This window comes from Pleurodeles waltl, chromosome 4_2, assembly GCF_031143425.1.
Source record: "Pleurodeles waltl isolate 20211129_DDA chromosome 4_2, aPleWal1.hap1.20221129, whole genome shotgun sequence".
In the NCBI taxonomy this organism is placed as follows: Eukaryota; Metazoa; Chordata; class Amphibia; order Caudata; family Salamandridae; genus Pleurodeles; species Pleurodeles waltl.
Window position 1 is genome coordinate 159,521,208 of NC_090443.1, and position 25,875 is coordinate 159,547,082.

A 25,875-nucleotide genomic window follows, 5' to 3' on the forward strand; every position below is an offset into this window, starting at 1 on the left:
CCGGCAGTCGCAACACAACTTCAAGTCGTAGTCTCTGTCGAGACACCAGAGCCATGCCTGATGGGGTCACCGACATGGCACAATGGCATGCACCACACGGCTTGAATCCGGTCTTCCTCATTGTCATCCTCGCACAGACTTCAAAAAGCTTTGACAAAAAAGGTCAAAAAAGGCCTGCCAAAAAAAACAGAGGGGAGCTCGAATCTGGACCTGCGTTTACTTGGAGCGGAAGGAAACGAACTGACGTACACGTGCCGTGGTGGTGTCTTTATATGCGACCATTATGTCACAGACAGCTCCAATGACACTGACAACGCCACAGGGATCCGAACGACACCACCCGACAGCGCACGCAAGGTACTGCTCAGCCAAAAAACATCTGGATTTCAAGCTGCTGATATGTGCACACTGTTCACAAACCCAGGAACGCGAACAATCTGTCACAATAGTTATTTAATTTACCCTTTGAAGCCTACATGGCCCTTTAAGTGGGATAAACCTTTAAAAAATTACTGAATACATTCATTGTAATCTCAGCAAAGGCACATCTGAAGTGCCATTTTGGCATAAATCTGTTCAGTGTATTTTGTTGTAGAGTAGAGCAAAGGTTCCTATGGAATATAAAACAGAAAATGATAATTTTTCTATCGGTTTCTTTTATTCACACTCTCACCTCCAGATAGATCTACATGAAACATAATATCCTAAAATGTAGGGAAAATTGAGAAAAATTTGAAGGTTTAGGTTTTGATTACCTATTATGAATTTATTGTTGTTACGCTAATGGATAATTGTCAGAGCCAGCAGTCAGTCAAATATTAGGTTTATTTATACCATTGTCTTTAAAAAAATCCAATTTGCTTACATTAAACAGGTACATAAAAAGGATACACAATCAATTTTACAACTGAGACAAATGAGACTTCTAAAACATTATTGCACTCATGAAATGTAACCCATTCAAATACACCACCACGTTAAAAACAAAAAAAATCACCCTTCTTTATAACACTAAAATCAGAGTACAATTCTGTTACCTAATGTTAAAAAATGTCGGACTCACTGATGCAGAGCATGTAGGAAAGTGCCACTGTTGGCATGGTTACCCCCACCACTTTTGCCTAGTGTTGATGCCAAATTTGATTGAAAGTGTGCTAGGATCATGCTAACCAGGCCCGACACCAGTGTTCTTTCCCCAAAACATACCCTTTGTTTCCACAATTGGCACTCCCCTGGCACACAGTTAAGTCCCTTGTAAAAGGCACCCAGGATACCAAGGGCCCTATGGCCAAGGAAGGTGTCCAAGGGCTGCAGCATGTATTATGCCACCCTAGGGGACCCCTCACCAAGCACATGTACACTGCCTAGGCAGCCTGCGAGTGCTGGTGGCGAGAAAAAGAAAGTCGACATGGCACCCCTCTCAGGGTACCATGCCCACAATTCACTGACTGTGGCATAGGTAAGTCACCCCTCTAGCAGGCCTTACTGCCCTAACACAATGTGCACTATAGCACAAGTGAGGCCATAGCTGCATGAGCAATATGCCCCTACAGTGTCTACATCCATTCTTAGACATTGTAAGTGCAGTGTAACCATACTGAGTATATGGTCTGGGAATTTGTCATTACAAACTTCACAGTCCCATAATAGCTTCACTGAATACTGGGAAGTTTGATATCAAACTTCTCAGCACAATAAGCCCCTACTGATGCCAGTGCGGGATTTTTGAAAAATGCACACAGTGGGCATCTTAGAGATGCCCCTGCATGTTAGCCAAATTGCTAGTGTAGGACTGACTGGTCTGTGCCAGCCTGCCACTTACTGACAAGTTTTTGATCATATGGGAGATAGCCTTTGTGCTCTTGGTGATCAGAAACAAAGCCTGTCTTGGGTGGAGGTGCTTCACACCTCCCCCCTGCACAAACTTTAACACCTGGCAGTGAGCCTCAAAGGCTCAAGCCTCAGATTACAGTGCCCCAGGGCACTCCAGCTAGTGGAGTTGCCCGTTCCCCAGACAAAGCCCCACTTTTGGCTAGAAGTGCAGTGGGAAAATTAGGGAAAACAGGGAGGAGTGACTACTCCAGCCACGACCACCCCATAACGTGTCCAGAGCTGAGGTGACACCCTCCCTGCAGAATCCTCCATCTTGGTTTGGACGGCAGGGACCAATAGGCTTATGTTTGTGCTCCCCTCCCCAGAGGGTGTGGGCACAAGGAGGGTGTAGCCACCCACAGGGACAGTAGCCATTGGCTCTTGCCCTCTGACCCTTAAAACACCCCTAAATCTAGGATTTAAGGGCCTCCCTGAACCCAGCTCACCAGATTCCTGGCGACTTAACAAGGACTGCATGGCTGAAACCCCCAGCAGAGAACAAGGAAGACAACAACTGATTTGTCCACAGCCCTACTGGCCTGTCTCCTGCTTCAAAGAACCTGCAAAAGAACAGCAACGCATCTAGCAGGACCAGCGACCTCTGCCAAGCTCCAGAGGACTGCCCTGCACCCAAAAGGACAAAGAACTCCAGACGACAGCGGCTCTGTCCAAGAAGAATCAACAACTAAGGACTCCAGCCTCACTCTGAATGCATGAGTCCTGACCACTGCACCAGACGCCCACGGCCAATGTCCAGGTGTACCACCCAGCTAAGGAGGATCCCCAGGTGATTCCGAGCAAGTGCCCACCCTGGGTTGACCTCTCCCAACCCTCCACGATGATGCCCGCAGAGGGAATCACGAGGACCCCCCTGACTGCGAAGCTCCGGACAAAGATACCCGATGCCTAAAGATCCACTGCACCCGCAGCCCCCAGGCCTTGGAGAACCAGACCTCCAGTGCAGCTCTGTTGAGCAGGCAGCCCTCCTCCCTGTCCAGCCTGTGGCCTACCAGAGACGACCACCTGGACCTAGCCTGCAGCCTCTGAGTAACCCCCCGGGGTCCCCTCATGGAGAATCACTGGAGAACTGACATTGTGTTTGCACTTTGCACCCTGCACCCAGACGCCCCTGTGCCGCTGTGGGGGTTTGTTTGGTGCTTACTTGTGACCCCCCTTGCTCCTCTAAACCTCACTGGTCTGCCCTCCAAAGTAACAGGTACTTACCTGCCTGCAGATCTGAAACCGAGGGCCCTCAGTCTCCATAGAAGCACATGTTAATTTTGCCTACAATTTGACCTCTGCACCCGGCCGGCCCAGTGTTGCTGGTGGTGGGTGTTTGGAGTTAACTTGAACCCCAACCTGTGCACTTCCTAACCCCTGGAAACTGGAACTGTAAGTCTTGTACTTACCTGTAAAACTAGCTAACTGTTCTTCTCCCCAGGAACTGTTTCTGAAAATTGCAGTGTCCATTTTTGAAACAGATTCCCAATTTTCAAAAACTGTATGACTGATCAATTTCAAGATACTGTTGATACTTGTATGAAATACGAATCTATTGAAGTACTTAATTGCAACTTGAATCTTGTGGTTCTAAAAATAAATTAAGAAAATATATTTTTGCTATATAAAACTATTGGTCTTGAGTAAAGTCATTGAGTCTTTGCTCCTTCTATTGTCTGTGTGTGTGTGTAGAACAAATGTTTTCCACTATCCTCGATGACATTACCACAAAAGAGAGCATTAGTATTATCTACTTAAGCCTCAGTTGAGCCTCTTTGGAAGCCCTGGACTCTTTGAACATTATTTCTCATTTTGATATAGTATATACACAGCCGGCTTCCTACAGGGCATCTTTTGAAATTCCCTTAAGTGCCATTACAAATCTTTCTACAGCCCACATAACATCTAGGTTTTTCATATCTAATAAAAGATCCAGTGCTTGTTTATGATCTAAAATTCATCCATTATAAAAATAAGTTTTAAAATCTTTTTGCGTACAAACATATGGCAATTTAATAAAACATATGCATGACACATTTCGTTTCTAGCCCACATTTACATTTCCCCTTACCTATGATTACACATTTTATTGTAATATTTCCATAGCATCGGTTTATTTCTGATCTAAATCTCAATACTGCTTGATTAAGCCTTGGGCAATGTCTCAGCATATGGGAACCATCATCTCCTCCTCATGCTTTCCTCAAAAACAGAACAGATGTTTTCCCCATCAAATACTGCATATCCTGCTCCCAGGCACATCTTTTGGCCAACATACGCAACTTTGCCTTGGAAATATTAATTCCCAGATTCTTGCTATTTAACTTTAATGATAGTCTTCTACATACCTCCCAATAACCTCCCGACTTCTTTTGCCCAACTCAATTCGCAGCGTGACCTCATGTTTACATAGGTAGATAGATTGTTACATCCTTCCCTTGTCAGTCCAGACCAAAACCTTACCAAGCCTGCATACGCCAGATGACTCCTGCGATAAGCTGTGTTTCCATTCTTACGGCTTGTATCATAGAAGACACAGGTAAGGATAACGATCACTTTGCAGACATCCTTTCCTCCTGATTCCAAACTAATTTACCACTTAAAGGTTCTGTTCTATACTGGAGGTGAATCATTGCACATTAGGCTGACAGAATGGTGCGCAAAGAGGGACCTCCATATTTGCTATTAAGCTTCTTTAAGTCACATAGTGAAGACAATTTTGTTGATTTAGCTGCTCAACATGTTCTTTCCAATTCAGCTTTTTATCAGGCCACATCCATAGGTATTTATATTTTTGGAGCATTTAAATTTTGTTTCCGACAAGAGGCTAGCTATAATGTGTGTTACTTGTTCCCAATGCCAAGACCTTTGTCTTGTTTATATATATTGATAGCTTCTTCCTAAGGCAATACTTGTAAAATATACCTGTTTTCCTTTGCAGGCTTATTTCTGTCATATCTATTATCTGAAAGCATCTGCATTTAAAAGACATGGAACATACAGGCCATTAATTTTAGGGCTTAAGCCTGTAGCATCTTTTAACATTGTGGGCAAAGCTGCTTAAATATGGAAAATAATATGGGGGCCAAAACACAGCCCTGACAAGCCATAATTAATTTATACTTTCCTAGATAACCTACCATCCATATACGCTACCACCTGTGTCCAGTTCTGACTATGCAGTTCTAGTAAAATTAAGACAGAGTTCTTTGGAATTTCAAAACATATTAAGATTTTCCCATAACAAATTAGGATCAAACAGATCAAATGTGTCGGCCAAGTCTACAAAAAAACAAAATGATTTCCCCTTTGTTCTAACAACTTATGATTTTTATGATTAAAGAATAAGAAAAAAAGAATAAAGCAGTGGTCTAAAGTTGAGTGGCCTTCTTTAAAGCTTTCTTTGTTAATAGGGATAATATTATTTAATTTTGCCCAATATTTCAAAACTTGCATTAGCGGTTTTGAGAACAATTTTCCACCCTACATCTAAAAGACATCATCAGTTGGTAATTTTTGGGAGCTACCTCATTCTTCTATTTATGAATACGTCTTATTATTGCTCCTTTCCAACTATTTGGGAATAAGCCAGTCACTAGGACACTGTGATAAATCACATAATAAAAATGTGCCCACCAGCCTACATTTGTTTGAAATATAATCGCTGGTAGGTTATATGGACCTGCTGCTTTAGTTAAGTTTATAAATCGTATTGTTTCCTCAATCCTTTTAACAGAATTATATGATAGGATCTCTTCTTCTACTATAAAAGTCTCCTCTGTGAGCACCTTCTCATTGCCATTCCCATGTATTCCATCCTGATACCTTCCGCCACCAGGCATCTCATTTTTCAGGCACCCTTTCCTGTGGAGTCTCATACTAGTTTCCAGAATTTCCTCATGTTTTTTGTTTCGATCACATCACCTCTATCATATTTTATCAGTATTTCCCATAATGTTCTTTTTTCTTCACTTTTATCTTCTTCCTATATTCTCTTTAAGCCTTATACAAGTTGTTGTCTACCTCCAGATTAAATTATTTCGTAAGATTCCTCACCCATTTTCTTACGACATCTAAAATTTCTGTCAAACCATACACATCTCTTCCACCCAACTATTTGCTCTCTCTCCCCTTCACCTATTAGCTTTTAGTTCAACCTTTAGACAGTCAACAACTTTGCCTGTCATAACATTATGCCAATCTAAAAAACCATCAGCTACCTCGTTCTCATTGATTACAGGTTGCCGCTGTTTAACATTTCTAAAAAGCTGTAAATCATTTTCAGTGATTCTAGTATGAGTCACCGGGGATATCCCGCTTGCAGGGGGATCACTTTTCTCCCTTTGACCTCATATCTCCCTATATAATTCTAGATGCAGGGGCCAATGGTCACTTCTCTCTACTTTTAAGACCTTGAACTTCTTCACTTTGAAAAATCACCATCCATAAACGAAGACATAATCTATTGGAAACGTCGGCTTTCTATGTTGAAAGGTTTGCCTCGATGGGCAATCGGAATCAACACAGCCGTTTACACAAACCACTCCAAATGGTGCTAGAAAGTTTGTAATATCACATCTTGCGTTGAGTATACATTTTGTGGAAAACATGTTAGGCAGATGTTATATGCAGACAGTATAAAGTGGATAACTTTTCTGTGGACCCAATTTATGATTGAAATCCCCTAGTACTAATACCATATGGTATGTGCACTGGGGCTAGTAAATTTAAGTGATTGTATTGCCACATAATAATAGATTCATTATACTTTACATACAAGCTACTTACTTCCAGTAACAATATATCTGGTAGAGAAATCCTAGTTGTAGATTCCTTACATTAGAATTTTTCCCCAAGCATCAGACTGGGTCCAGAGATTTATTTTCTTCGAGCAATACCCTTGCGCATTGGTCGACTCCGTGGGTGTTGTTGCCATTTTAGTCATCGTGATGACGTCGGGAGTAGTACATAGACGCTGCCTTAACGTAGTGACGTCAGTTTTTTTTCACGACTTTCCACGCCAAAGCGCAGAGACGTGAGAAACACTGAAATTGGTGCACCAGAGCTAAGGCCCTGAATGGGGAAGCCATGTCCCCAGAAATCAGTTTGCAAGCGGGGAGGATGGGTGGGCGGCAAGGAATCTGCACCTAGAATATGTCTCTACCAGATCCATCATTACCCAAGGTAAGTAACTTGTACATCTGATAGACTTCTAGTTGCAGATTCCTGATCTTAGAATAGATACCCAAGCAATGGCATCTTGGGGGGTGGGTTGCGAACCAAGATCATTCTAGAAAGTCCTGCAGGACCGAACGGCCAAAGCAGCCGTCCCTACGAATCGGACTGTCCAGGAACTAATGTTTAGTAAACGTGTATAAGGATGCCCACGTACCTGCCTGGCAGATATCCAGGACAGGAAATACCCATGCTAACACCTTGGATGCAGCAGTTGCCCTGGTGGAATGAGCATACAAGCCCTCAGTGGGTTGCTTCTTTCCCAAAGCGTAGCACATTTTGATGCAAAGAAGTACCCATTGAGAAATGGTACATTTTTGCACCGCCTGCCCTTTCTTCGCACCCACATATCCAACAAAAATTTAATTGTCCACCCAGAAATCTTTAGTACGATTGAGATAGAATGCCAACACTCTTTTTGGATCCAGGCGGTGGAGCCTCTCCTCCTCATGAGAATGATGTGAAGGTGCGTAAAAAGTAGGCAAAGTGATGGACTGGCCTACATGAAAAGGTATAACGACTTTGGGAAGGAAGGAAGCCTTAGTGCGTAACACCTCTTCGTCAGGGTGCACAGACAGAAATGGGGGCTTAGACGATAGAGCCTGAAGCTCATTCACTTTGCAAGCAGAAGTGATGGCAACAAGAGAAACCGTTTTGAAAGTAAGGAGCTGTAATGGACAATTATGCATCGGCTCAAAGGGAATACATATTAAGTAAGGACAAGATTGAGGTCCTGCAGAGGGGAAACATCCTTTTTTCCGACTTTTTTTTTCCCGAAAGTCGTGGTTAATGAAAGCGCAACAACGCTTTTTTTGACCACGACTCCGGTTTTTTGTGCCTTAACTACGTATGTTCTGAACAACGAACATGCGTGGTTAAGGTACAAAGAAGGGACTTGGCAAAGGTAAGGGTTGGGTTTAGGTTTTGGGGAGTGGGTGGGGGGTCAGGGGGTTTTAGGGTGGGGTTGAGGGGGTGGGGCGTTTTTGGTTTTGGGGAGGTGGTGGGGGTCAGGGGTTTTTAGGTTTTGGGGTGGGGTTGGGGGGTGGGGCGGTTTTGGGGAGTGGGTGGGGGGTCAGGGGGTTTTAGGTTTTAGGGTGGGGTTGGGGGTGGGGCGTTTTTGGGGAGTGGGTGGGGGGTCAGGGGGTTTTAGGTTTTAGGGTGGGGTTGGGGCGTTTTTGGTTTTGGGGAGTGGGTGGGGGTCAGGGGGTTTTAGGTTTTGGGGTGGGGTTGGGGGGGTGGGGTGAGAGATGTAGGGTGAATGGTGCCTATTGCTAATGATTTTATCAGGAATGCCTTTACAACGAAATATCGTTGTTAAGGCATTCGTGGTAAAATCATTAGTAGTAGCAACGAGGTCGGTGTTCCGACCTCGTTGTTTAAGCAGTAGTTGTTTTTGAAGTCGTTGTTTCGTCGTACAATCCCCGCAGAGGCATGATAAATGGAGAGGGAGAAAACAAATGGGTGAGGCCTGTAAGGAATCTACTAACAATAGGAGACTTAAAGAGTGAAGGCTGAACAGGCAACCTAAGAAAGGATAAGATAGCCAAAAAACAACCTTTAAGGGTGCCCAAAGCAGAGCCCTGCTGGGCCAAAGAAAGAATGAACAAAAGAACCTCAGAAAGAGGCGCAGAGAGGGGATCAACAGATTTGTTGGTACACCATGCCACAAATTTATGCCAGCGACAGGCGTATACCATTTTAGTGGAGGGACGCCTGGATACCAAGATTACATCACAGGCATCGGGTGGAAGGTCAAAAGCCTATAAACTACTGCTGCTCAATCGCCACGTATGAAGGCAGAGATTGGCCAGGTTCGGGTGGAGAACCATCCCCTGCTGCTGCAACAGAAGATCCTCCTGAAGAGGCAGTCTGAGTGGGGGATCGGTGGCCATGCTCAATAGCTCTGGATACCATACTCTCCATGCCTAGTCCGAAGCCACCAAGATTGTATGGGCATGGTCGTTCTTGATAACGCCTGACAGAAGTGGTATATGCAGAAAGGAGGTCGGAGTTCTACTCAAGATGAAAAGCAATGCTTTCAACACAAGCCTGACCACCCAGAGCCGCAGAAGACTGATATGGACCCCAGACTCCGCCGGAGACCAGAGGACTCTGATCTCCACCTCTCCTATGTGGCCACCCCATCCCAGAAGTTACGCGCCCATCACTATGGATAGATCTAGTTGGGGGATGGAGAGGGATTTGCCATTGACCCACTGCTGATTTGAAAGCAACCACTGCAGGTCTTTTGCAGTCCCCTCTGAGATCTGGACCATGTCGGAGAGATTTCCCTGATGCTGCGCCCAATGGAACTTCAAGTCCCCCTGCAGAGCCCGCATATGCCATCTGGCATGTGTCACTAGCAGGATGCATGTGGTCATGAGGCCCAGCAGCCTCAGAGTCAGTCTCACCAAAACCCAAGACGGAGGCTGAAAGATCAGAGTCACAGCCTGAATATCCTGGATAGGCCCGAAACTGCACTGTGTTCAGAACAGCTCCGATGTAAGGGGGCGTCTGAGATGGAGTCAGGTGTGATTTTGGCACGTTTATAGTGAACCCTAGCTTGTGCAGGAGGTTTGCCATCGTCTGAAGGTGGGAGACTAATTTCTGGGGCGAGTCCGCCTTCAATAGCCAGCCATTGAGGTATGGGAAGACTGAAACCCCCAACCTTTGCAGATGAGCTGCAACCACTGCCATCACTTTCGTGAACACCTGAGGGGTGCCGGTAAGGCCGAAGGGGAGTGTGGCGGCGGGATAAGTGGTAAGGACATACAAGACTACAGAGGGTTTAGATTTGCGAGAGATTTATGTTTTATTGATAATTCACAAGTCCTCCCTGTCAGTCTATTTGTCTCTTCCTTCTCCATATAATATTCTTTTCTCTCCTCTTCTCTCTTTCAAGTCCTCCGGGGTCCCGCTGAAGGTCTCGTAGAGAATGTCGTCGCCAGGGAAAACCGGGAAAGGTAAGATAAGTTGTGACTCTGTACTTAACTTCTTGAACTGTATTAGTATATTGAGAGGATCTGGGGAGGGAGTGGAGTATGGTGTACTACAAAGAAAAGGGTGCCAGAGAAGGAGAAGGGAAAAGAGTTTTATGGAGGACCCGTCAAATATAACTCACCCGTGTCGTCAAGGTAAGTATAGATATAGTAGGGAAAACCAACAAAAATTTTCACACTTAGTATTTAATGCCCTTATCCCAGCAAACTCAAAATAAGGGCCAATGGAGCAATAAGGAAAGTAAAAGTATATGTTCTACCAGCCTCTGCTGGTTATTCCCCTTCTTGATCTCTTCCCTTTCTCCCTCTTCCTCCCTCACCCCCTTCCCTCCCTCTCTCCCCTGCCTCTTTCCCCAGCAAAGCGCTTAGCCTGTTATGAAAACAGGACCGTACCTGCTGGAGCCATGCCCCTCCAGGGATGTGGTGGAGTCTCGGCGCTCCTGGGCTCCTTTGCCCTTCATCGGGTCTGTGTCCAGGAGTCAGCTGTCCCAGGCGGCTCTGCTCCTTGTGGGGTTTTTCGCCTCGTCGCTCTCTGGATTCCACGGTTCACGAGTCTGTCTTCTTTTCTCTTCCTGCGTCGTCCTCTCTGCTCTGTTCATCTGCGTCGTCTTTGGGTTTCTCTGCGTCGTCGTCCTCCTCCTTCCAGGGACGCCCAGTCTTTTCAGCAACGGGAATCCGGATGTCCGGATTCCCGAGGGGCGTGTCTTCAGATTCTGGCCCGCAGTGCCCCCGGGGTCTCGGCCGCTCTGGAGGCCGCCATCATGGGTAGCCGGGTGTTCTGGCGCCCGGCTACAACTCCCTTCCTTAGAAAGGGACTGTTGGAGTTCCGTGCCAAAAGGGTAACGGGATAAGTAGTCTGCCGTATATTGCTGGTCACCAGGGATATGATGGACCTGAAACGAAAAGGGTTGGAGCTCCATGAACCACCGCAGAATGCGGGATTTCGTATTTTTGTTTGTAGACAACCAGGTGAGGGGTGCATGGTTGGTATATAAGAGAAAAGGATGACCGGATTTCTGAGGGGCGTGTCTTCCGATTCCGGCCCGCAGTGCCCCCGGGGTCTCGGCCACTTTGGAGGATGCTATCATGGGTAGCCGGGTGTTCCGGCACCTGGATACAGGGAGCACGGTAAATTGAAAGTGCTTGTGACCTACCATGAATCGTAGGTAATGTCTGCAGGCAGGATCAGAATATTGAAATAAGCATCCTGCAAGTCCAACGCTACCATCCAGTCTCCTGGCTCCAAAGCAGACCGGACATGTGCCAGGGTGAGCATTTTAAATTTCTCCTTCTTGAGGAACAGACTGACAGCCCGAGGGTCTAGGATAAGACATAAGTCCTTGTCTTTTTTGGGCACCAGAAAGTATCAGGAATAACAACCACAACCTACCTCTGGCGCAGGGACCATCTCTATGGCTCCCTTGGCCAGGAGAGCCGCAACTTCCTGGCGGAGAAGTGCCAAATGATCCTCCGTTATATGGCTGAATGATGGAGAGATGTTTGGGAGGACGGGCAGTGGAAAAGCCGAGGGACTGAGCCATAGCATGGGAGTCCTTGAACCTCTCCAGTGCAGAGTTTGCCTCATCTCCAAAGAGACAGGCACCATCAAAGGGCATGTCCATAAGAGTCTGGTGGACATCCCCTGAGAAACCAGATGTGCGTAACCGGGTGTGGCGCCTCAAGGCCACCGTCGTTGCAACCGATCTACCCAGAGAGTCGGTCGTGTCCAGCACACATCACATGGTGAACATAGGTGTGTCTCTCCCATCGGTGACAGCTTGGGAGACGATAGCATGGGCCTCCTCTGGTTTCTGCGGCAGAACTTGCTCAACCGTATCCCAAAGAGTGAATATAATTGACCAAAAGGCATGCAGTGTTCACTGACCGCAGCACAAAACTGGAGGAAGAAAAACCATCTTCTCAAAATGTTCCTGACTTTCTCATTCCTGATCCGGAGGTGCGGAAGGAGATGCACCAGAGGATAAGGAAGCCTGGATAACAAGGCTTTCAGGGGTGTGGTGTTGGGACAGGAATTTAGGGTTGTTCGGGGTGGGCCAATGGCGTGCGATTGTCGCGTTCACAGGAGCCCCTCGGTTGGGTCTGGACCAAGTACCCAAAATTACATCGGTTCGGGCTTTATTGAATAGAAGAAGAGGCTCCGATGTGGAAGCCCCTGGTTGAAGCACCTCGGTCAGGAGATTATACTTCACCTGAACAGTAGGCAGCTCAAGGCAGAGGACCTCAGCCGCCCTACTGACCACAATGGAATAAGTAGCTCCATCTGCCATAGCCAAGGTAGGAGGAGACAGCATGCGAGAGTATGGAGAGGTATACAGACCATTGGCCTCGCTCAACTCCTGTGCCCAGTCCAAGTTAGGGCCAACCTGGTGTTCATAAGGGTCTAGGGACCCCTCCAATCCTTCCCCGAATTCAAACCCATAAGAATAAGGGTCAGAATCCAACCTGGGGTGAATAGGCCCCATCGAAGGAGGCGGCATCGGCCGACACCAGTCTGACTCCAAGTTATCGGGGGATCAGGTTGAGGTCGATGGTGGGCACCACCGAAGTCGAGAGCGTTGACAATCGAACTGGTACGGGGTCGGTCTTGATGGTACGATAGGCACCAGTACGGATCTGGAGGGGATTTCGGTGGCCAGAGCTGAAGCTGCCAGCACGGAACCCGAAGGCCCCCTCCAATGGAACCCTTTAGGCCCGAAGGCACCATAGCGGGGTCAGACTGCCCAAAAATTAGGCGCATGTCCTCATAAAATTCCTTCAATTGGGCAGGGTCTCCCCGTCTCCTGGAAACTTGAGGAGGCGCGGAGGGGACCGAAAAGCTGGCTCCGAAGACTGAGGCCTCGAGCGTCGACGCTCCTTCCGCGTCGCATCAGCTGAGCAACGGGGTGAAATTGAAGGATGACAGGATTTCTTCGACCACTTACTCTTCTTCTTACATTGACCAGAAGACTTCAAAAGAAGATGAGTGGTGGTGGCTCAGCGACGCGTCTCGAGACCTTGCTCTCGAGCAAGACTGGGACCTATGCAGAGTCAAGCACAGGGTCATCATACGCTCGAGGGACAGCTCCCCCCAGGCCTTCAGGTGCATGGCCCGGGAGTCAGAGCACCACTTTGGGTTGTGGTCGCTCTCTAAGAACAACAAATAGACCCGATGTGGATCCTCACTGACAGCATGCTATGACAGTCCTCACACGGTTTGAAGCCAGTCTTCAGGGCATCCCTCGACGCAACAAAAACTTCACAATAACTCGACAAAAGAGTCGAACTCAGTCAAACATTTACCAAGGGTAGCTCTCTCTGGATCAGCACATGGCACAGAAAGAAAAGAACTGATGGCAATGCGCTGAGGCAGCGCCTATGTACTACTCCCAATATCATGGCGACTACGACACCAACGGAGTCGACAGACGCCACCTACCAACGCGCAAGGGTATTGCTCAAAGAAAAAATCTCGAGATCCAGTCTGACGCCTGGGGGAAAATTCTAAGGTAAGGAATCTGCAACTACAAGTCTTTATCAAATACATTATTTGCCACGTAACTTGCAGATTGCACCACTAACTGGTTATAGCTCAAATGGATCAAAATAATAATGTGAGGTGAAGTGGTGCAAAATTTGCCTTTTCTTGTGACAAAGATTAGCATAGCACATGAGTTTCCACATAATCCCAGTAACCATGAGCTCTGTGGAGTGGCTTGTCATTATAATGGAAAAACCCATGTTCTACAGGGAATGGTGAATATTTCACAGATTGCTGGAAAATATGGGTTTTTATACCACTATATTTTGTGGAATAAAAGCATCCAAACATGTAACTTTTTAGATACATACTCACAAAGGTAATTTAGATTTATTGTTTGTTTTTTAATCATCTGACTATCATGTCTTGATCAATAGACTGTACATTGAGACAAGATATCAAAGAGAAATTCCCTTATGAAACTAAATCTCCTACCGCCTGCAATTCCAAAAGCATCGGCAGTGCCAATAAGTCTGCTTTAATGTGCTGCATCCTACACTCACACAATCCTATCCCTCCTCCTACACTCACATGGCACAACCCTACACCCCTGAACGCATGTGGATATTCACATGGGCATGTCTCACCTAACTTCTATAATCACTGCTGGATTAGCGCACACCCTGCACTCGCAGAGGCATGGTGCTCACCCTTCACTCGCATGCACAGTACTCACCATGCACTTCAAGCGCACTGTTTACTGTACAGTCACAAGTTTAACTCTCAACCTACATGTAACAATCAACACTGCTTCATCTGCATTATATTCATAATGCTCACTGTTTTAAATAAACACTGTTCAGCGTACGCTCACACAGGCACTCGGCTCACGCGCAAAAAGAGAAACGATGAGACAAGAAAGAGGCTTAAAGGTGCAGACCAGACAAGGCACAGACAATGTGAGACAAATGATTGTGGGTGAATAAGGGTAGATAGAAAGGGGAAAAATTGACATTGGGTTAAGTGGCTGTGGGGAGTAGAAAGTCTTTGGAAAGTTGGGAGACTAGGAAGTGGAAAAGAGGAAAATTAAAAATACAGGTTGATTCAGGTACCTGACAGCATTTTGACTGACACAACTAACCTAAAGGACCTACGAGATATTGTTTCTAACCTCTGTTGACACAAAGTGATCACTGCATGCACACAGTCCACCCCATTTTGATGAGACAGCTATCACCTGTAAACTGTAACCCGGGAAATACTGATCATGGATGCAGCTCTGGGCAATTGTGGCAGAGATACCTGTGCTCCTGTCCCTGACAGAAGCAGCGACCCAATGGGCACCCTCACCCTCTCTTCCCTCCAGCCCTGCGCCTCTAATCTTTTGGCTAAGGCCCTCTACAGCAGATACTGTTTCCCTGACTTGTAGTATTGGTCCTACAGCAGCAGCTCCACTAATTTTGCCAACTATTGGCCGTGCCCCCATGATGCACCCATTAAAAATGGGGGCTGCTACCTGCTTCATGCACCAGGACTGCATATCCAGGGATTATTTTTTTTATTTTCACTGCTCACAACAGGTTAGTGGGTCAGGTAGTGTGAGGTGTCAATACACAGAGAGGCGAAGGAACCTCTCTTCCTTGACTCCCAAGGATTCCATTCAAACAGTGAACAGAGAGCACAACACAGCCCAGGGGAGCATCTGCTCCTATTCCTACAGGTTGACAAGGAGGGCTATTGCACAGAATAACTGAGAGGGCTTTCCAGATAAATCTTTGCAGAGATGGAAGTCTGCAATGATGCAGTGAATGGGTTGATAGAACATGTACACGGAGAGCCTCAAGTGCTCGTTCGTCAAGTCAGGGAGGACAGGCTGGGACTTACTTCTCCAAGTTACTTCACTGCCTCCTAGGCAGCAGGGCAGGCAACATGTCTAGTGTATTTAAAGGAAAGAAAGATTTCAGGGCACAAGCACAAGGTAAACCACAATAAATGACTAAGAGCTTTGGTAACCTGTATGACCATCAGATTGATCACAATGAATGAGTCATTACTTCTAATGCTTTTGTGCGCTAGCATGAGCATGAGTGTCAATCTTGTGGTGCTGTCTGACTCCCAGTCCCAAAAGCGTGGATGGTCAGACAATCAGTTGAGGTGGTGTGCCTTTGCAGAACAATAAACCAGACTGAGCTGACCATACTTGCAGCTTGGCAATCAATACGATCCAGCAATCTTAAGTTCATGTATTACAAAAATGAGAAACATCAATATTTCTTCAAAATGAAAGGAACAGGTCAAAATAGAGCCCAAGTAACTCCAGAAGTGCTTTTTATTGATAGAAGAGTGCCAATGCATATTTTCTCATAGCCACCGGGTTTCATTCTAAAAAAAGTTTAACTCATCATTATGTGGTACTTTTATATCTTTTGATCCTGGCTAATTATTTTTGTGCGAATTGTCATGGTAAATATACAGTTCTGGGTACCATGTCACAGCATATACATGTTCTTTCTCCTAATTTTCAGAAGGTATTGCTGATCATACCATCACACTAAACAAGGTAGGAGGTTTTTATCTTTCGAAGACTCTACAATGCAATATGAAGTATACAATGTAATATGAAGGTACATATTGACCTTGAATTTGTACACTGAGATCACCCGGAGATGGCATTTTTTATGAATGCTTAGGTTTTTTGCTGTACATGGGGATACTAAGACTATGAAATGAGGAATAATATGTTGATGAATTTAGAAGATGTGATGATGCTTAGATAGGTGTGCTCAATGAGATGTAAATGTTCACTGTAACAGGTTAGGATGCTTGTAGGTATTGTGTAGTTTTTTTTATGGCTGTAAACAGTTTGTTTTTAACTTGTTTTTGTAAGGGACTAATGTTTATTGTATTGTATTCTTTTATAGCCCTGATAGAGTTAGTTTAGAACGAAACATGTTGACTATGGAGTAATATGCACTGGAATTATTCAATCAATAAAGAACAACTTTTGAAGTTACTTGGGCTCTTTTCTGATCCGTTTCTTTGATTATGAAGAAATATTGATATTTTTGCACAGACAATAGGAGAACAATACAAGCACATTTTCAGTGGAACCACACCGTCTGCCCAGTCAAATTATGTACTGAATGAAAAACAAATGGCTGGCTATATAAGCTAACTTATTTCACAAATGCCACAAATTGATTATTCTGAGAAACAGTGTTGCTTGGATACCTGTTTCTAGATAACCTTGTTTCCCACTGAAGGTCCAGAATGCCTTCATTTGCGCAAACTAGTCATCCTGTACTACTGAAGTAGGATATTCCTCTCTTCTTTAACAACTATAACTCAACTAAAAACTCAACACAGGTGCTCTATTTCTCGGTTTCACATAATTGTACTGTATGTTGCTCCTGCTTAGGTACGACAAGTATATCCAGACCTGGGCACTGTACTCACAGTAAAAGAGTACTCAAGTTACACCTCATTGATGAGGTAAACATATGCCAAAACCTGCCTAGAATTACTTGTGTTTCTGTTTGTAGAGGACCTAGCCTGGTAGTTCATTATGGCAAGTCCCTTTTGAAGCAGGACAAAGACTATTCTGCATATATGGATGGCCTCAGTCTGTAGTGGCATGATGGGTAAAAAAACGGACTGGAATGTGCACTGAGTGATCACCTGTGACAGAGATTCATTCGAGCACTTTATATCACTTTGTTGCTGGCTGAATTAGTTTTTCAAATAAATCCCATATATACAGTCTCTCAAGTCCATAATATTTATTTCACTACGTGAGCCATCATTTGTTTTGTGTGTATCAAGCAACCTTACTAAATGGCAGTGCTTAGGGAACCAATTCAGTCAATTAAATTTGCTTAACTATAGCTCTATTTTAAATGGTATTACCACTTAACAACTTTATTTTAATTTCATTCACCTTATAATCAAAACCTGATCTCAATCCATATACAATGATAACTGAACGTGAGTGTGAATGTTACATTTTGCTTTGGAAACCATGCTTTTATCCAACTGTGTTTTCCTTTCTATAGACTATTGGCACTTTTTTTCTTGTACTGTCCACATTTTAATAAAAAATAAATGTTTTTTAATTGGATGAACAACCTGTGTGCAATACCAAAAAAGGAATACAACTATTTGAGAAACAAATTTAAAAAATAAGATTTCAATAACTCAGTCATGCTTGGATTATTTACTCAAAAAACAATCTGGCACCAGAGGAATGATTAACGTGGGGTTGGTTTGCACTCTAAAGGTTTTAAACACCACCAAGCACAATTGCTTGATAAACTGCATGCTGAAAAGTTAAGGACATGCAGTGAGAGTACGAAATGTTATTCAGCAGAAGGCTATGATTCAAGGAGGAGAAACTGCTAAGGATTTGACATTACTTAATGAGAAATTAAGGTGCAGTCCATTCAGAGATTAGTTTATTACCAGTCCCGCACACTGTAGAGTTCAACCATACTGGGCACACAAAAATGCAAATTGTAATGTAAAAGTATATTCACAATGCCTTACCGTTGACTACTCTGAAGAGAGGCATTTTGGCTTGTGTTCAAGTTCAAACGTGTAGGTGCTGAAAAAGCTGCATCTACAACCGAAGGAAATCAAAGAACGATTTAGGTCAGTGATAAACAAGTGAACCAAGAGTTTATGTAAAACCATCTGGTCCTGTGATGTGGTATAACATTGGTCACACATTTATACGCCATCATACAGTCATGTAAACAAAATGTCCATGCACTGTGGCGGTGCAGTTCAAGCCTCGTCGATTAAGCCATCAAGTCGAGGATGAGCCCTAGGAGCTCCTGTACACAGGCTAAGGACATCATCCAGAGGGCATCAGGAATTACGATGGATAACTTTCCACTCACATAATGGCGATAAGTAATTGCAGGAACATTTTCTGGCAGGTTTGACATAGTAAAATGGGTCCTCAGTAAACTGGTTGTGGTATGACATATGGTGATAGCACACATTCCAGAATCCTAATTCACCTGACAAGGAAACCATTACTTACCTGTGCAAATCTGTATGCAGCAGCGTATGATGCTCTGAAGTGACATGCTGCATTTGTTAGTTTTGTTTGAAAGAGGAGTTTTGGTTTTGAGGTGACTCAATGACTCACCGGAAACCTACAATGCACCAGACGCCATCTCAGATTGTGGGTTTTCCTTAAGGAAAGTAAACGTGTGAATATGGTATGTAACTATGTGTTAACTGGTATGTAGGTATCAAAGGTCCACACGTGTTATCATGACCGGGCATCAGGGGAGGTGGGCAGAGGGCAATTCAATATACAGTACTGCTAGCTTTACAGGTAAGTAACGCTGTCGGTTTGCAGAATGTGCTGGTGTTCATCACATGCTGTGCACAGACTGAGAAGTAGTATGCAGTTCCCTAAAGCAGTGGCTTATGAGAGGGAATCGGAGACCAGTGGGCCACTTTTTAAATGATGCATGCTTTGTTTTTTTCAGCCTATGAGCACTTCATTACATTTCGTTCATTATACACAACATTCATTTAAGAATGAATCTCATTTAGTATCAATAGTGCATGCTTAGCACATAACATTTTCTTTTTGTTAGCTAGAAAGTGCACAAATTATTTTACTATCCTGTATCAATACGCATTACATGTAGCAAGTTTTAGTAAATGTGCAACAGAATTTGCTTTGTAATCTTTATATTACATAAAAGCCAGACCTTGTGATGAATTGTGTAAAAACAAGAAAGGGGTACTTAAGTCGAATTCGAATATATGATGGAGAAGAGACATCTTCAGCTTTCCTTGATTACTTAGAGTGAGAGCTACATGCTATCCGCATCTTGGCTGAAAACCAAAGCTATGCCTTACACAAAGCACAATCGCTTATCAAAAACATCTGTATTATCATTCAAGGTTATGCATGTTAGAGGCCGCTTAGCCAACTCTTATGGGAGCTTTTGTTCTAAGAAATATTGAGATATGGGTTAGAAAGGCAGGGCTTTTACCACAGATTAGTTTCACTTCTCACTGCCTTAATTTACTGAACACCATCTACACAACATCGAATATATAGCAATTATTTTTTATATATTGCTTAATCAGCTTAATCACCAGTTTAATTACAGCCACTGTATGTTCGCAGTAACAATGTAATAGATGAGGGCATTCATTATTATTAAAATGTTAGAATGTTGGTAGCTCGATTGAATACAATCAAGTGGCTCATGATTCATAATGGCTCGTTTTAGTCTTCGACTCCAACATTCCAATATGAGTTTGTTTCAACTCTTTTTAACTGAGAACACTTTAACCTTAGTGGGTGAAATATTTCAATAACTCTGCCTTGAGCTAGGCTAGTTGTTAAAGGCCCGCGTCATCATTATAAGACTGAGCCGCTGGTTCCGGACCTTTAACAATATGTACAGACCTTTGCAGCAAGCTAAGAGGCCATAATAGAGACTTCTTAAATCTATGGTGCAAGTTTTCTGTGAGTGTTTATCATGTGGAAAAGAGGCTCTGGAACTCCGTAATAAAAACATCCTGTAGTTTCACAGGGCTGACCATTACCATATACATATCATCCTCAAATATGCCATCCAAGGTACCTTGGGTCACAGTCCGTCTGACTTTTTAGCTTGAGTTGGTAAACTGGCATCAGCCTGTGCTTTCCAAAATGTTTTGGACATCCAAAAGAACACTGTATTTGCTGGTGGACTAGGAAAAATGCATGATAAGTACTATTGCCAATACTTGCTAACAGGATATTGCCCAGTGGCATCTTCCTTTTTTGTAGAATGTTTCCTAGACACAGGAAACTGGTGAAAACAGCTAATGCAAGTGGATTGTCAATGTTTAACTGTGAAATAGCAACAAACAGTTGCTCTGTTTCTCTGGTGGACTTGTAAATCCTTAGCAACACAAAAGGATGATGGACGGAGTGCTGAACAATGCAAACACTCACCCCCAGTCACAGATACGGATTTAATCCATCGTTCTTTTGCTCACCATGCCACCCCAGTTTGGACCCAGCCATATGCCAATCAGTCTTTACCCTGTTCCTCGTGGGAACAGTCCATCCCGAACTGCCAAGCCAGGTCCTCCCTGGACCGGAAACAAGCATCCTGGGACCGGTGTGAGGGTATCACCTTATATCAGCCAGGCTAGCTTGAATCCAGTGAAACTGCATGTCTTCTCAAGAAAGTGCCAAAGTTTATGTCAGCAGAAAATGCTTTAAAAGACCTCCACTGGCTCCACTGAAAAAGCGGGTGGTTTTTAAAGCACTGTGCTTGGCCTACAAAGCTTTACAGTGTCAAATCTGGTTACCTAGCAAAACGACTCAGGTGGTACAATCTAGTTCGACATCTGAGATCCGCAGCATCCTACCTGGTATCAGTTAACAAAATAAATAAAGCTTTGTGGGGTGGCTGTTGTTTTATCTATATGGCTAGTCAGCTATGGAATAAAATGCCACTCCTCTGAAATCAACTGAGTCATCAGAGATTCCCCAAGCTTTAAAATCCTTGTTATACACATATTTTCTTCACTACATTGTTTTCTTTGCAGGCCCAGCGAACGGGCATTTTCATACTTGCTCCCTTGTCAAAATATTATTCCAGGTGGGTTGGTTTCATCCTTAGGATGCTGTTATAGGTGTGCCAAGATTTTCCAGTGCCATGACACCTTCAGTTCAGCTTCATTCATTCATTCAATTACTAACATGGCTCGGATGGAGGCCCTGTAAGCTTAGTAAGGACTATATTAAGATCCAATAATGGGATTAGCAGTTATCGAGGAGGCATTGCCCTTGTAAGACTTTGCACAAGAGTTTTTAAAAATTCTGAATATATGCTGGTTTTCCCAGTTTTGTAGAAAGGTGGCTTTCCATTGCAAAGAACATCTGTATTAAAAAAAAGCTAAACCTGATTTTTAATGTGTAAAATGTAGCAACAAATGTTGTGTACTGTGACTGTTGAAGGTTGTACATTATGAGTGTTTCAGTAATGTACGAAGCCCTTCCATCCAACTACATTATGCATACGTAGTAAGATTTCTAGCCTCTTAAAAATTTCATACGTGTCAAAGCTGTAAATCCTCAAACTCAAACTTCGGGTGCCAAATTGCAAGACTGAGAGCTGTGGAGTTGAATGCAACTTGGATCTGCTCAAACAACATCAAGGAAAGTTGGCCTCTACTAACTTTTCTTGATGATGTTTGAGCAGATCCATGTTGTTTGCTGCATTTTCTACATAAAATATTGCATTATTGGTAGTAGGGAGGGCATATGGAAATGTCCCTGACTAGCTGATTTACAGAGCATATCCCATGGGCAGTAGTGAGGGTACCTGGACAATATGTTTTGGTATTTTGGTGCATGTGCTGAGAACTACTACCGAGCTGAACTGCAACAAGATTGTATATGCCTTCACTGTTTCACCAAGAAGGATATCTAATGGCCTATAGCCCAATTCCAAATTTCCTAGGAAAGCTTGGCAATAGCAGTGAGTGTTTGTCACCTGTTTTTGTATGCAATACATGATAATTATTATGCTCATCTGAATGAGAAGCACCACACTTTGAATTCTCTTTTAAAAAAGGCTCGAAGATCTAACTGTACTGCCATAGCCTCCTGCACATTATTGAGCACGAGGCATTGTTTGGGTGGACCATGGTCCCTTGATTAGGAGGTCACCGATGTGTGCTATCCAACAGATAAGGGAGGTGTATGTACACAGGATCAATTGCAGTTTTAAGTTGAGAAACAACCTGTTGAGTAAAACTTTATTCTAATTTCACCACTATAGTCTGACGAACATAGGGTTATTCCCAACATGGATTGGCCTAATTTTCAGTTGCTTGTGACCATGGGTTGGAAAGGCATTGTTAAAAAACGCACATCATTCCCAGCAGCCTTATTCTGATTCTTGCAGTCAGAGAATATGATACCTGGTATGGTTGGATGCACCACATCTACTAACATTTGGTTACAGGGTAAGTAACATTTCTGTTTGTAGCATGCATAGCTATAGGTGCAACTGCTTGGAAAGACTGTAAAGCAATTTCTCCTATTATCAGTGACTAACAAGCAGATGTTTATAACAAGGGGCTGATTTAAATAACGGTGGATGGCCCGTGGGTCTGCCATGGGGACGGAGTAAATTATTCCATCCCCATGGTGGAGAGGCCATCAACCTAATTTATAAATAACCACCAAGCGGGCAGTTATTTACATAGGCATTGGCAGGAGCCTTCGTCACAGCGGTCCCTACCAATGCATTTTACTGTTTGCTAGGGGTCTACACAGGAAAGATGCATCCCTGTAGCAAACAGTATTGTTTTTCAATTTACAAAAAAGAAAATCCAGAAGCAGGATTTTCTTTTTGAAAAGAAAAAAAAGTAATGCTCCACTCACCATGGGAGTCTTCTCCTATAACTAGTGGGGCATTATAATGCTTTTCCTGTTCTTTACTGGCAGGTTTTACCTGGTGATAAGAAACAGTAAAAATGGCTATATGTCCGTCCACCTAAATTGGGCAGGTGGACATGTAGCTATGTATCTGATGGTCCTTATGCCCCAGGGCTGTCGAAGACGTTTGGCCACAGTGGAGACAGAGTAGTCCTACTGTGGCCAAACTTTAGGTCCACCCACAATCATGGGATGTACCACTACAAGATTATTCCAGTGACACTGTGATTATGGCCACTGCTTTGCTAGACACTCCTGCATTAATAGCATCGGTAGCCACGGGAGCTCTATCATCATAATGTATGAACCCATCCCCAACAATGTCCTTACCATGAAGGGACATACTGTCAAAAAAGAGACAACTGTTTTTTGGAATGCATTTGCCCTCTTGGTTAAGATTGGTTTTGCCTGTGGCTTCATTTAGAACAGACCCTACAAAAGGCGAATCTGCTGTGGCCGGAAGTAGGAATTCTTGGCATCGGTGGTGAAACCTGGCCTGCATAACAGACACTGAGATGTGCTGCTCAAGGTATGTAAATCAGAAGATGTTGAATGGAACCTCTTTGATTGTAATAACAGTGAGGGGCAAGAAGATGCCCTTTACTAATGTTGATAAGCTTGATTTGTTCAGTAGGATTCACAATAGCAATGGTGCCAGTGTTTTCCACTTTCTTCTTTAACTTTCTACTTTTAGTGCCAGAGCTGTATGGCAAGTTACACAATTGCATGGAAATTATATGCTACCTTCTTTCTTCTGCAGTAGGACACTTCACAAATATTCACATGCTTCCTTCATTAAGTAAAGAAAAAACAAGCACACAACTCTGAAAAATCTCTTTACAGAGCAAATTATTTAATATTGATTTGATGGAGGGTCCGTCAGTGTGAATAAGGTTGCAATGTGTCTCAAAATGCCGGGAGACATTAAATACAATAAGATTTCTTAATGCTTATTGATAGTAATTAAAAACTAGGCAAAGAACAGTTTTCTCTTCTTTACCGGATGGCCCATTTTTTAAGTAAAAAAAAAAAAAAAGGTTGAATATCAAGCGTTAAAACAGCATAGCTTTGAGGGATCATCTTACATTAAGCTGAAAAAGGCAGTGCTGCAAGATTGAAATAATGGTTCCGTAAATTAACATAATTCTATTTCTGCATTTCCCTAATTTCTGTTATGTTTTCCTTTTAAAAGGGGCTTTTCTTCACTGATTTTATGGAGCAATGTGATTTTGGAGTTCCGTCCTTAATCGGCCTTTATTTTAGAAGTTTAAATAGGTGAGCGGTATATTGAAGAAGTGGCTTCTGCCCAGGTTAGTCACCATCTCAAAAAGATTTTTTAATGTTGCTCCCTTGTCTTCGTGTTGAGACTTGCAATAGCAAATGCTAAGTTTTGGAAACCACCCCGTTACTAGTTACTCTGATAGTGTTAAAACAGTAGGAAAAAGTGCCTGAAGGCTGTCAAGGTGAAATAGTCTCATATCAACCATAGACCATTTTGGTAGAATAGGTCTCGTAGACCTCTGTAGGTACAGAGTACATTTCCTAGAAGTAGAAGTAGAACACTGATTGTACACAAGAGAGTTAAATCCACCACTAAACAATTACATCTATGGATTTCTACCACTTTCGCACCCATACTTGCCATGTTTCCAGTGGGTAGGTTTTGTTGTCCCGGCAGGCGATACTCGATCAGTCGGACCATTTAGCTTTTGTTCCGTTTTGGTTCTAGTGAAGAAAACAGGAAAATACTTTAACATAACAATATGCATGCTAACAAAGGCGTAAGTGAGCTTGTCAACTTTAAAAGTGCACCAGGTGTGTAAGTGGATAGGGGTTGCACAAATGTAAAATTTTAAGTTGGTGTCTGAATCACGAATATATGATCTTGTTTTATGTACAGTGATAAATGTCAATGGAGAGGACTAAGTTGTGCCTTACAGACCATGTTTTCATCAACATGTGTTATAATGTTAAGACTGCTGTTAAACATCTAGGTTTCATGTGGGTTATCAAACAATATTAAAAATAATTGCTTCCTTCAATCATTGTGACGGGTCCATGCAGCATCAAAAAAGAAGTTATACAGCCAAAGAATATATTGGAGTTTAGGGATCAACTCTTCATACTTGAATTCTTCTCTAATGAAAGTGTTTGCCATTATTTCCATCAAAGAAATGGACTAGTAAAGTCTAAACACTTTATGGCCGGGAGAAAAGGCCTAAGGGAGAGTGGCAGGAACGATGAGATTCTAGAGCTTTTAAGGGATATTTCACTGAAGGGCACATTGATCAGCCCTGAGGTGCAATGACTGACAGTGACTGAATTCTTGCAGAAAACATTCTGTATTCAATTAGGTGTAGAATCAAGATTAATGGATGGGCTCTTGAGTGACTGAAGTTTAAATGGAGGCCTATGTGGAGATTCTTTATATGAGCTACATAGGAGCAAAGGTCTCTTCCCCATCCCATCCGCTGCAATGTTTACTCATAATGGTTTTGTCGAAGGTTACTATCCAGATATTCAGAAAATAGATAACCAAGTGTTCACTTAAACAGAAATAAGTCTACAGCGTCTTACTTTTGAGAATTCGGAAGAAAGTTGTTTTCACTCTTGCTCGGACTGAAAGGTATTGGAGCTGAAAATTCTGCCTCTATAAAACAGAAGCAAGGAAAGATTTAGCTTGATAATAAATGAGTAAACAAACAATCCTAGAAAACCATTATTGCGCTGTGCCACTTTATCGGTTCTGGTTTATCCATTTTAGTTATTGCTCTTTCTTTTCAATAAAGCCAACCATACGCGTAGTTTGCAGATCA

The 25,875-nt window shown here is 43.4% G+C and overlaps 1 protein-coding gene across 2 annotated transcripts in view; it reads right to left on the reverse strand.

Annotated features, from left to right (window-relative positions):
- Window positions 1-25,875, reverse strand: part of GTSF1 (gametocyte specific factor 1) — a 795,979-nt gene that overhangs the window by 452,441 nt on the left and 317,663 nt on the right. For both annotated transcript variants that reach the window (XM_069231025.1, XM_069231026.1), the window contains exons 7-9: window positions 25,637-25,709; window positions 24,702-24,784; window positions 18,127-18,199 (exon numbers count right to left, since the gene is read on the reverse strand). In XM_069231025.1, coding sequence (XP_069087126.1) covers window positions 18,127-18,199; window positions 24,702-24,784; window positions 25,637-25,709 — 229 coding nt within the window. The remainder of the gene's footprint in view (window positions 1-18,126; window positions 18,200-24,701; window positions 24,785-25,636; window positions 25,710-25,875) is intronic.